The 13,004-nt window shown below is 40.2% G+C and overlaps 1 protein-coding gene across 3 annotated transcripts in view; it reads left to right on the top strand.

Moving 5' to 3' along the window:
* The window catches only part of LOC138960174 (calcium uptake protein 1, mitochondrial-like), a 29,828-nt gene extending 16,833 nt beyond the window's left edge, over positions 1–12,995 (top strand). For all 3 annotated transcript variants that reach the window (XM_070331945.1, XM_070331943.1, XM_070331946.1), the window contains 7 exons: positions 6,198–6,315; positions 6,656–6,738; positions 6,958–7,152; positions 8,849–8,989; positions 9,492–9,600; positions 10,019–10,108; positions 10,598–12,995. In XM_070331945.1, the coding sequence (XP_070188046.1) occupies positions 6,198–6,315; positions 6,656–6,738; positions 6,958–7,152; positions 8,849–8,989; positions 9,492–9,600; positions 10,019–10,108; positions 10,598–10,746 (885 nt within the window). In that variant the 3' untranslated portion in view covers positions 10,747–12,995. The remainder of the gene's footprint in view (positions 1–6,197; positions 6,316–6,655; positions 6,739–6,957; positions 7,153–8,848; positions 8,990–9,491; positions 9,601–10,018; positions 10,109–10,597) is intronic.
* Positions 12,996–13,004: the final 9 nt, after the last annotated feature.

Here is a 13,004-nt window from a genome sequence, read left to right as displayed (position 1 = left end):
TTTTACCAAACCGCTCCAAATTTAACAAAGCCTAATGGCTTCCAAGAGCTTAGGCTGTGTAGGCTTCCAAGAGCTTAGGCCTATACAATTTACTTATATCTAGTGGACAGTACCGTAGCTTCTCAAAAGCAGTGTTTGTGCTTTGAAATGGAATTGACATGTTCAAGTGTGGTCATCTGCTTTGCTTTGATTCATTTGTGTTCTGTATCAGGAGGTGTGGTTTCTGTAAATAAGTGTGCCTTGCACCTGGCATTGCACAATGAATACGAAGCTGTTCATTTCCTCAAGATACTTTCTAATTATTTTTAGTCGTCAGAGCAATTACAATATTTTTGGGACTACAAGGCGCTTCACTATACGAGACGTAACCCCCACTTTTGACATAAAAATGTAAAATAAAATAGACAAATTAGGCGCTTCCCGTGTACATGTATTAGGCGCAACCAAAAGGAAGTACAGAGTGGTAATATGTTTTCCCCTGAAATCGGCGAATGGCTGCCTGAATGGCGGGGTTAAAACGGTCATACACGTATAAACCCACTCAAGCATGAACGAAGAAGAAGAAAAGGAGGTAATATGTTTGTTCCCATACAATTTGCGACGAGATCAAAGCCACAAGAAGTGGCCCTGTTCTTTTCAGTCCCACCGGACAGGGTTCATGTACCAACTGCTGTCCTCATTATTAAAAAGACGCTGGCCTTGTGTCCCCAAGACACTGACCAATATTTTCAGCTGAGACCGTGGCTGAGGTGCACCAAGCAAAAGTGGGTGCCATCCAACTGGTTGGGAGCTAGCCGCAAGGTCTGATTGGTTGAAATTGAGATTTCTTGTGATTTTAACCAATTAGACCCCATTGCTGGCTCAAACACAGTTGGGCGACACACACTTTTGCTTGGGGCACCTCAGGCCAGCTGCCTGCCCTTGTTTTCAGGCACAGGCCTTTTAACCTCAGGTCAGTGACAGATATTTTTAGCTTTTGTGTCTGAGAGGGAGGGACCCTTGTTTTCAGACACAGGCCTTTTAACCTCAGGTCAGTGACAGATATTTTTAGCTTTTGTGTCTGAGAGGGAGGGACCCTTGTTTTCAGGCACAGGCCTTTTAGCCTCAGGTCAGTGACAGATATTTTTAGCTTTTGTGTCTGAGAGGGAGGGACCCTTGTTTTCAGGCACAGGCCTTTTAGCCTCAGGTCAGTGACAGATATTTTTAGCTTTTGTGTCTGAGAGGGAGGGACCCTTGTTTTCAGACACAGGCCTTTTAACCTCAGGTCAGTGACAGATATTTTTAGCTGATAGCGACACCTTTTGTGTCTGAGAGGGAGGGACCCTTGTTTTCAGGCACAGGCCTTTTAACCTCAGGTCAGTGACAGATATTTTTAGCTGATAGCAACACCTTTTGTGTCTGAGAGGGAGGGACCCTTGTTTTCAGGCACAGGCCTTTTAACCTCAGGTCAGTGACAGATATTTTTAGCTGATAGCGACACCTTTTGTGTTTGAGAGGGAGGGACCCTTGTTTTCAGGCACAGGCCTTTTAACCTCAGGTCAGGGACAGATATTTTTAGCTGATAGCGACACCTTTTGTGTTTGAGAGGGAGGGACCCTTGTTTTCAGGCACAGGCCTTTTAACCTCAGGTCAGTGACAGATATTTTTAGCTGATAGCGACACCTTTTGTGTCTGAGAGGGAGGGACCCTTGTTTTCAGGCACAGGCCTTTTAACCTCAGGTCAGTGACAGATATTTTTAGCTGATAGCGACACCTTTTGTGTCTGAGAGGGAGGGACCCTTGTTTTCAGGCACAGGCCTTTTAACCTCAGGTCAGTGACAGATATTTTTAGCTGATAGCGACACCTTTTGTGTTTGAGAGGGAGGGACCCTTGTTTTTAGGCACAGGCCTTTTAACCTCAGGTCAGTGACAGATATTTTTAGCTGATAGTGACACCTTTTGTGTTTGAGAGGGAGGGACCCTTGTTTTCAGGCACAGGCCTTTTAACCTCAGGTCAGTGACAGATATTTTTAGCTGATAGCGACACCTTTTGTGTCTGAGAGGGAGGGATCCTTGTTTTCAGGCACAGGCCTTTTAACCTCAGGTCAGTGACAGATATTTTTAGCTGATAGCGACACCTTTTGTGTCTGAGAGGGAGGGATCCTTGTTTTCAGGCACAGGCCTTTTAACCTCAGGTCAGTGACAGATATTTTTAGCTGATAGCGACACCTTTTGTATCTGAGAGGGAGGGACCCTTGTTTTCAGGCACAGGCCTTTTAACCTCAGGTCAGTGACAGATATTTTTAGCTGATAGCGACACCTTTTGTGTCTGAGAGGGAGGGACCCAGGAGTCTGTGCCAAGCAGAAACATGCATACCCCTACTGAGGGGCTAGGTTTATATATGTACATGTGTGCTCTTCTTTATTCATACACAAAACACTTACGGTCAATAGGGCGCAGGGGCCGTTGAGGAAACAAGTTGCAGTTCCGATGAAAATATCATACTACGTGTACTTCGTAGAGTGGTATAGTACAGTTGTTTACATCGTGACATTTTTGTTTAAGAAAGCCACATGTGATTTAACGTCTAACACGGCTTTGGTTTTCTCCACTAGCATGACTGAAATTACACTTTTTTGACTAAACCACAACAAATGGGTTTCTAAAGAAATGCAGTAGACTCATATTACTCAAACCCAAGGGTCTGTCCCTCATTCTGTTTTGATCAAATTTTTTTTTTTTAATATAATAATAATAATAATAATAAATAACTTTTCTATAGCGCGAGTCCCATCAATTGGCTCCAGGCGCTTTACAAATTCATTATTACATGTATAGTAAAAAAAGTGTCCCATTCATATGGTACAACTGAAACATTTAGGAATATATTTTTATCAAATACTGAGCCTTTTAAGGTAAACGTGGTAGGTTAAAACTGTTTTTCCATCTTTTGAATAAATATTAATGTTATGATTTAGTAAATCTGAAATGATTTTTTTATTTTAATTTTTTAATTTTTTAATTAATTATTCTCTAGAATTAAAAAAAGAGAGGGATTTCAGATGGACAAAAATACTGTTGAACTATGCATGGGTCACTCTACTTCTTGGTAGACTTATTGTGATAGATTTAGAAATCTGCATGTTGTCTGGCAACTTGTTTGCCAATGCTGATGTTTAAAAAGGAGGGTTTGAAATTCAGAATTATTATATGTACCAGAAGTGTGTGTGGTTAGTTTTCTATCAGTGTTTGTGTTGATCATTTTGCATGTGTTTGTGAGATGTTGAGGTTTGGCAATTGGCAGCAAGCCAAAAACTCAACAGCAATGTTTTCCTGAGACGAATAAGTGTACAGCCGTGAGGACGCACAGACAGACACACTCTCTCTCTCTCTCTCTCTCTCTCTCTCTCTCTCTCTCTCTCTCTCTCTCTCTCTCTCTCTCTCTCTCTCTCTCTCTCTCTCTCTCTCTCTCTCTCTTACTCTGTTCTCTCTTACTCTGTTCTCTCTTTCTCGCTTTCACTTTTCCACTACATTTCCATGAAAAACTAAAAAAAGGAGTAACTGTGTGACGTGACATTTTTAACAATCTGCACAGCGGAACCCCCTTTAAAGACCTAAACAAATCTGACAAAATCACGAATGGAGTCTTAAAATGGAGTTAAATTTACTGAAGCTATGTACAGAAAATGTGAAAAACAAGTTTAAATTGTGGCAGGGGGTCTTAAAAGGGGGGTTCCTCTGTACCTGCTTTAGTCAAAGTGAAATATTTAGTCTAAAATCTAATTGCTTTCCGACCCCCCCCCCCCCCCCCCCACCACCACCATCCTGCTCTGCCCACAGCCTGGAAAGTACAGTACTGATTATTTCACATGAAAGTCCCTGCTTAACCTGTCAGCAGTTTGCTTGGATCCAAGCATGCAGGCACAACTTGCTGTAACGATCACGCCTTTCAAATGTTGAATTTTGACTTGATATGCCTGTACTGTTAACTGGCGTTTTTGTTGATGCAGTGGATTGTATAATTCATAATGACTAATAATATGCGACTGTAATGTAAGAGATTAATCACTTTAAGCTTCTGTGTTTTGATGATTTATCTTTGTGTTGTGTTTATTTTTTGTATCTCTATTTCATGCTCTTGTCCCTGTGAATAGTAAGTGGTTGTCTGGTGTGGCAGTTGGTTAATGGCTGATTGGATGGTGTGTGTAGCTGATGTTTGTGTGTGTATATTGAAGTATATGTTAGTGTGTGCATGAGTGTTGATGTGTTAGATGTTCGTGCTGTTTGTTTGATCAAATAGCGGATTTTGTTTGTGTCAAATTATAGTTTTTCTGTTGTGTTTGTACACACAGAGAGAGACAGAGATGAAGAGAGAGAGAGATGAAGTGTGTGTGAGAGAGAGAGTTTGAGAGAGTGTGTGTGTGTTTTACATATCTCACACACACAACACAGTTGTCATTGTGAGTGCTTTTTTTTCCTCTCTCCTTTTATAAACTATTGTACATGTGTTTACACTATCTTGAACTTTATCAGTGTTCTCATTGCTTGAATGTTTATTAGCTTTTCACTGTCTTCTTGTCACCAGCCGTTTGTCAGTACTGATGCGCTCAAATGAATGAAGCACATGCAGTTTTGAATTTCACATGACCTGCTTTGATTTGTTTACCATTCCTTCTGCCACACATTGTTTTTGACCCACTGTATTCTATGTACTGAGCACCAAGTGATAATGTTAGACGAGGGTCTGTTTCTAATTCAAGTAGGTAACTCATGTTCTGGTGAGTGTGACAGCATTAACTGGTAAGGGTACTAACTCGGCCAGATTAACAATAGTATCTACCGAACAATCGTAGGAAAGTTTAAACGGGTTGTATCGATAAATACAGGTTAATGGTGCGCACTATAAATGCAGTGATGTAGATGGAAATGTATGGTTTTAATTTTAACGGGTTGTTAAAGAGGGGGGGGGGGGGGGGGGTATTTATAACTCAATAATTTAAGATTGGCAGTGAACACTTGCAAAATTTGAATGTAAGTTTTATATATACTTTCTTTGCCTTTCATTAAGAGTGGAAAGCTTTTACTCTGTTTGGCGAGAGAGAAAAGGACAAGAAGAAGAAAACACGTTTGCTTTGGGAGAATTAATCTGCAAAGCTTCTACGCATATTGAATGTTTCAGAATCCACACAGAGTTAAATTTGTCTTCTGCAAAAGCAGTTTTCTCTGGTTACAGCAGAAGTCTGCTTTCATTACTTTTGTTTTAAGTGTGTTTTATTTTACCAAGACACTTAGGTTCTGAATGCATTGTTTCTTGTTTTTATATTTAGTCAAGTTTTGACTAAATATTTTAACATCGAGGGGGAATCGAAACGAGGGTCGTGGTGTATGTGCGTGTGTGCGTGTGTGTGTGTGTGTGTGTAGAGCGATTCAGACTAAACTACTGGACCGATCTTTATGAAATTTGACATGAGAGTTCCTGGGTATGAAATCCCCATACGTTTTTTTCATTTTTTTGATAAATGTCTTTGATGACGTCATATCCGGCTTTTCGTGAAAGTTGAGGCGGCACTGTCACGCCCTCATTTTTCAACCAAATTGGTTGAAATTTTGGTCAAGTAATCTTCGACGAAGCCCGGGGTTCGGTATTGCATTTCAGCTTGGTGGCTTAAAAATTAATTAATGACTTTGGTCATTAAAAATCTGAAAATTGTAAAAAAAAAATAAAAATTTATAAAACGATCCAAATTTACGTTTATCTTATTCTCCATTATTTGCTGATTCCAAAAACATATAAATATGTTATATTCAGATTAAAAACAAGCTCTGAAAATTAAATATATAAAAATTATTATCAAAATTAAATTGTCCAAATCAATTTAAAAACACTTTCATCTTATTTCTTGTCGGTTCCTGATTCCAAAAACATATAGATATGATATGTTTGGATTAAAAACACGCTCAGAAAGTTAAAACAAAGAGAGGTACAGAAAAGCGTGCTATCCTTCTTAGCGCAACTACTACCCCGCTCTTCTTGTCAATTTCACTGCCTTTGCCATGAGCGGTGGACTGACGATGCTACGAGTATACGGTCTTGCTGAAAAATGGCATTGCGTTCACTTTCATTCTGTGAGTTCGACAGATACTTGACTAAATATTGTATTTTCGCCTTACGCGACTTGTTTACAATGTATCTGGGAACTATTTCTCCTGTTTTCAGAGAGCTCGCAACCCGAGTGAATCTTCAAGCCTCAGTACAGATAGCATTTTCTACAAGCTTGGTGAACATGGCCTCATCTCCTTTTCCGACTACATCTTTCTTCTCACCGTTCTCTCCAGTAAGATTGTGTGTGTGTGTGTGTGTTTGTGTGCATGTGTGTGTGTGTGTGTGTGTTTGTGTGTGTGTGTGTGGGTGGGCGCGTGGATGCATGCGTGTCCAAAAGGTCTCTCATGGCAAAGTTTTTAAGATAGCAGCCTTCTTTTGTATGTTTTATTTAATTTTCATTATTGATATGCTATTCATGTCTGTTGTGAAATTAAAAGGCGACTGATGATACAGTATTAGTGTTTATGCTTAGGAGGATGTGTGTGTGGTTGTGAAAACATTCCGTTGTTTATATGTAAGAGAGTTAATATTGTAATCCATTATGATCCTTTTTTCTTTCACTTTTTCCCTAGCTCCCCCAAGGAACTTTGAGATTGCCTTCCGTATGTTTGACATCAACGGAGATGGAGAACTCGACATTGAGGAGTTCTACAAGGTTTTTCTCTCTTTTATTTATTAACCTAACATTGTAACTCTTTTTAAAGTGAATTTGGTAAATCTAAAATAAATTGTTGAAAATATAAAACTGAAGTTGAAAGAAAGAAAGCCAGTGATGTTGACATTTAAAAATAGAAACAATCTCCGGTGTAAATTTTCTGTGAAATTTCTAAAAATGTTGAGGCTCGATGTCTTTAACTTGTGTTTGCTGCTACAGGTGCAGGAGGTGATTCGCAACCAGACGAGCGTGGGGATGCGTCACAGAGATCATGCAGTGACGGGCAGCGTGGACCACGGGCTGAGCTCTTCCCTCTTGTGCTACTTCTTTGGCAAGGATGGCAAGAGAAAGCTGACCGTCAAAGAGTTCCTCGACTTCCAGCGACAGCTGCAGCGCGAGATCAACAAAATTGAGGTGAGTTAGGGTGTGGCCTTTTCACGTGAGTTAGGGTGAGTTAGGGTGTGGTCTTTCCACTAGAGTTAGGGTGAGTTAGGGTATGGACTTTCCACTAGAGTTAGGGTGTGGCCTTTTCACGTGAGTTAGGGTGAGTTAGGGTATGGACTTTCCACTAGAGTTAGGGTGTGGCCTTTCCACTAGAGTTAGCGTGAGTTAGGGTGTGGTCTTTCCACTAGAGTTAGGGTGAGTTAGGGTATGGACTTTCCACTAGAGTTAGGGTGTGGCCTTTCCACTAGAGTTAGCGTGAGTTAGGGTGTGGTCTTTCCACTAGAGTTAGAGTGAGTTAGGGTGTGGTCTTTCCGCTAGAGTTAGGGTGAGTTAGGGTGTGGTCTTTCCACTAGAGTTAGGGTGTGGTCTTTCCACTAGAGTTAGGGTGTGGCCTTTCCACTAGAGTTAGGGTGTGGCCTTTCCACTAGAGTTAGCGTGAGTTAGGGTATGGTCTTTCCACTAGAGTTAGGGTGTGGTCTTTCCACTAGAGTTAGGGTGTGGTCTTTTCACGTGAGTTAGGGTGAGTTAGGGTGTGGTCTTTCCACTAGAGTTAGGGTGTGGCCTTTCCACTAGAGTTAGGGTGTGGCCTTTCCACTAGAGTTAGCGTGAGTTAGGGTGTGGTCTTTCCACTAGAGTTAGGGTGTGGTCTTTCCACTAGAGTTAGGGTGAGTTAGGGTGTGGTCTTTCCACTAGAGTTAGGGTGTGGTCTTTCCACTAGAGTTAGGGTGAGTTGGGTTGTGGTCTTTCCACTTCAGTGGTATCCATGATCAGTGGACGCCTTTTGGACATGCCATAAGTGTTCTTGCTCTGAGACAGGCATGCATTGGTCAAACAGTGGAACCCCCCTTTTAAGACCTCCAAAAATCTGAGAAAATCGGGTCTTAAAAAGGAGGGAGTATTGAAATGTGTGTAATTTTACAGAGGTTATGAACAGAAAGTCTGAGAAAATCAGGTCTTAAAAAGGAGGGAGTCTTGAAAAGTGTGTAATTTTACAGAGGTTATGAACAGAAAGTCTGAGAAAACAAGGTCTTAAAAAGGAGGGAGTCTTAAATTGGGGGTCTTAAAAGGGGGGTTCCACTGTACAGTGGTGCCCATGATCAGCAGACGCCTTTTGGGCATGCGGAAAGTGTTCTTACATTGCACTGAGACAGGCATGCTTTGGTCATACTGAAGATACACTTCTTCCCGTGTAAATGATCGGGTACACCACCACAGATCTGTCTAGGGTTTTACACAGGATATGAGCATCCTACCACTTGAACACCTGCCACAAATCAACAGTCACCTAGCTGCTCCCTGTGTGAACATGTCTTGCTGACTGACAAATATCTTTCATCAGGGTGATGTTCTCGAAGATGAGAAACGAGGAAGACCCCATTGAGAAGTGGTTGCAGAAAAAGTCCTTCTTCATCTTTGGAGAAAAGAAGTTGTATTGAGATACAATACACATGTCATTTTGTTGATTTCGATGCAACGGATGTATTTGACTGAAGATTTTAATATCTTGCATCTGTTCTTTTTTGTGAATTTGTGCATGTTTTGTTCGGAGCGTCTCAAAAGTGTGTGACTGTGTAACAGTACAGTTTAAAATTTGTTTGGTGTTTTATTTTCTGTAAGCCTGCCAATCGTGTAGCTGTTTCATGATTTCATGATGCCTTTTTTGCAGTTTGAGCGCTATTCTGACAATGGCCAAACTATTTCGGAGAGGGATTTTGGTGAGATCCTGCTAACCTACGCTGGTCTTCCGTCCAAGAAAATGGCTCGCATGCTGAAGCGTGTCAAGAGGAAGTTCAAAGAAGCCCATAAGGTGTAGTAGTACACTGCATTTTTACACTTGTATTCTTGTTGATGCTTCTTTCAGTGTCAGATTCAATTCAAGATGAGTTTGATTATACACACATTATATTAAAAACAGAGAAGAGTACAGCCTATATTTTTGGTAATAGTCAAACTTGATTGAAAGACTTTGTAGCACATGGTTTTAATAAGCATCAGGAGAATACAACACCCAGAGAAATAAGATGGTACAATGCTGTGAAATAAGTCTTTTGATGAAATGGAAGCATGCCTTCTGTTCACATTTTGTGATTTGTTTCCAGCTTACGAGCATGTGAGTTAATCAGGACATCAGTGTGTTTCAACGTTTTCCTACCCTTTTCATATACTGTACATTCAAACTTTCATGCAGTGGTACAAAGTACTGTTACATTTTTAACCAAGAGAGTTAGATGCCACACAGAGTTCTGTGCACAACCTGTCTCATCACAGTGGAATTTTATAACTCTGCATAAATTTGGTCTCAAAATTAGGGGATCCAATTCGAGGAGTACACAGCTTTCTGGAAGTTTCTGAAGAGTATCAATGACGTGGACACAGCACTCAGCTTCTACCACCTGGCAGGCGTCTCAATTGACATGGGTTTGTTACCTCTATTGCACTGTATACTTTTTTCTGTTGAATATCACATATATTGTGAGGTCATGTTTTTGCCCATGTGATGCTAATTTCAGGTGTGAGTATTTAAGTCTCAAAGTGTCATAATGGCTGCTGTTGCGTGATGCCGTGGTTTGTTAGAGTGTGTCATGCGGCCAAACATTTCCAACTTCAGAGCTTTTTATTTTTTGTATAGTGTACCCAAGTTTTTGGGTATGTCAGGATGATTCTATATTTCCAAACTTAATGAAGGTAAAAGAGAAAGATGTTCAAATACACGCCCATCCCGTTGCCCCTTTACGTAATCCAATTGTGAATGTACATAATTAGAATTGCATTCTTCTTCTTGTGGATCACATTTGTGTGAATTGCATTAAATTATGGTGTACTTTTTCTGCTTCAGAAACATTTCGTCATGTGGCCAAAACAGTGGCGATGGCAGATCTGTCAGAGCACACCATCGACGTGGTCTTCACTCTCTTCGATGAAAATAGTGAGTATATCATTCGCTCTGAGCAACACCTTTTTCTTTACTGTCTATCTTTCTTTGTGAGAATTTTGGAACAATGAACATACATTTTTCAGGATTTGCGAGATCCTTGAAGTGAAACATGACTTCTTTTCATCATGGCGCATCTGTTTTGTAAGTTACTTCCCTTCGTCCTAGACAGTGAACATGTATACAAGGCATAATGCTGTTGCAGGGTTGCTGTTTCTTCTGGTCATAATATATTGCCAAAATTGAGTAAGAAGCTCCCCCGAAATCGGCGTATGCTGCCTGAATGGCGGGGTAAAAACGGTCATACACGTAAAAATCCACTCGTGCTAAAATGAGTGAACGTGGGAGTCTAAGCCCATGAACGAAGAAGAAGAAGAAGAAGAAGAAGAAGAAGAAAAGCATTAAAAGAGTCAGGATCAGATCCCCCCCCCTGTCAAAAAGAAGAAGTCAACAATGACATCTGTGATTTTTTTGTCTCCCCAGATGATGGGGAGTTGAGCAACAAGGAATTTGTGTCTGTGATGAAGCGTCGCGTCATGCGAGGCCTGGAGAAACCCAAAGACACTGGCTTTGTCAAGCTTCTCAACGCCATGTGGAAGTGTGCCACCACAACCACAAACTTTCTGGATTAGTGGAAAAACCTAGCAAACCTCGTCGGTTATTGATGATGGTTGGTCTGTGACGTCAGAATTGGGTCACATTAAAAGAACCAAGTCGAGCTCATTTGATTTCGCAAGTTCAAATAAAGGTACATTGCAAATGTATTTACGAAAGTAAAGAAGCAACTTGATCAGTTAATTTGCATACAAATCAATAGTCCTGTGCAGCCATTGGTTCCTTCAGAGCAAGGGAGACTGACATCACCGACAGATGACCACTGCTGACCAACGCACTTTGCTATGTATCGCTAGTTTCTGCTGTCAGTCTGAAGATCTCGCCACATTGTGTTACTTTTGCCTCCCATTTTTTTCCTGATCTTCTTGGTTGCTGTGAAGGGTGCTGAAATGTCCCAACTTCTAGTAAATGCGAAGTTAGCATAAGGTTTGGTTTCATCAAAAACAGAAGATGCTTAACAAGTGTTTGCAGTTTTAGTGAAAGTGTCTTCTCTTTGTCAAAAAATTCTATTCAACACCTACATGAAGATGCCTATATAAGGCAGATGGTTCATTGTGTTATTGTTGGATAGTTGCAAATGAGGCATCATTGAAAACAAAGTTTCAAGCTCCTCTTATGTCTCTCCTTCAGTGTGGATGGCAAAAAGAAATATGACTTACTGGTGACAAGAAGGAACAGTGACAGATGTCATACAAGCCTTTTGCCGCTATTTTTCCACTTTGAAATATAGTACGTGAAAGATGTGAATTTTTTGGCCCACGTGTATGACAGCATTTACTCACTGCCCGTAGTTGACATAAACCATCTCTCTCATCTTCCATTTATGCATAAAAAGACTGTGATTTTTCTCTCTGTGGTTTGAACATACCTGGCTGTTTCTATACTTAATGTCTGTGGAACTGAGTATATAAAGTAATTTTTGTTATGTACATATGTAGAAGTCAGTCGTTTACTAGTATGTGATCTGTGCCCATTGATTTACTGCTTACTGTAGTTCTAAATTTAGAAATTTGATATTTATTCATTGTTTTCCAACATTTGCCTAATGTTCGCTGTTTTTGGTTGTTCCCTGATAGTTTTATCTGGCCAATTCTTTGAGTCAAAATGTGTCGCAGAACTACAGCAGAACATAATGCAAACATATTCTAGATTTATTTTCATTATCCTTGTAGGTTTTGTATTGCACAAATGGTAGATTCTCCTGTGTCCTCTTGCAATATGTACAAAAGTTATGTGTAACAAGCTCAGTATGTTAACATGAGTACTGGCTGTGCTTATAGCTGGATCTCAGTTGATGTAGAGTATGTGCATTCTTCACTGTTTTTTGTTATTACTTTTGTGTTTTTGTATAGCGACTTTGCATACTTGTTTCCCTTTAATATCCCGCAGTGGGGCACTGCGGTTATGAAATTAAAGGTCCCTCCTGTTTTTGGAACCGCAGGAGCTTTCTAGTTTGCTGTTAGGTAGATTTTTGGTTCCTCTTTCCTGTCATGCTCTCTTTTTCTTCATGAATTCTTTTCTTTTTTCTGCCTTCTTGCTCATTCACCTGTATTTTTTCCAAAAATCTCTTCTCTTGCCGCTTGTCTCGCGATTCATGTATAGTTTAATCTGTTAGTGTTCTGATGTAAGTCCAGCAGTAGATAGGTTAAGCCTATTTTAACATACTGGAAACTGGTAATCTTCCAGTAGGTATTAATTTAGTTTTACTAAAGCCTGCTGGGACACAAGTAATGGGTTAGTGCATTTGTAAACAGGAATCGCTTGACAAGTGGCCCCCTTCATCCCCCCCTTCCTCGTCCTGATATGGCTCTGCGTAGTCGGCTGGACGTTAAGCAACAAATAAATAAATAAATAAATAAATAAATCCCTTTAATAACAGCTGAACTTAAGAATTGTCATTCAAAACAGTATCATTTGTCTTATTGAAATGCAAGGGTTTTCTCTATTAGCTGTTATTTACTTATTTCATCAGGGTTAAACATTTGAGGCAAATAATGCGATTCTGTCCAAATCATGCACCAAGCTTGGACTGCTTTATTTATTTTACCACATTGTTATACTTGTAGTCTTTTTGTAAGAAGATCATGGCATGAGTTCACTCTTAGAGAAAGAGCTTGCTGGGATACCATACTTTCTCCTTTGTGCATCTACCAACTGTCCCCCCATTTTCTTAGAGGCATTCTGATGCTTGTGTGATTTGTTTGTACTTTTCCGTTTCCATTTTGCAAGTCTACCAAGAACAATTAAAATAATTTTATAACACTGACTTGGAAGT

The sequence above is a fragment of the Littorina saxatilis genome, linkage group LG2 (genome assembly GCF_037325665.1).
Source record: "Littorina saxatilis isolate snail1 linkage group LG2, US_GU_Lsax_2.0, whole genome shotgun sequence".
NCBI lineage: Eukaryota > Metazoa > Mollusca > Gastropoda > Littorinimorpha > Littorinidae > Littorina > Littorina saxatilis.
This window is presented reverse-complemented; position numbering and strand designations above follow the sequence as displayed.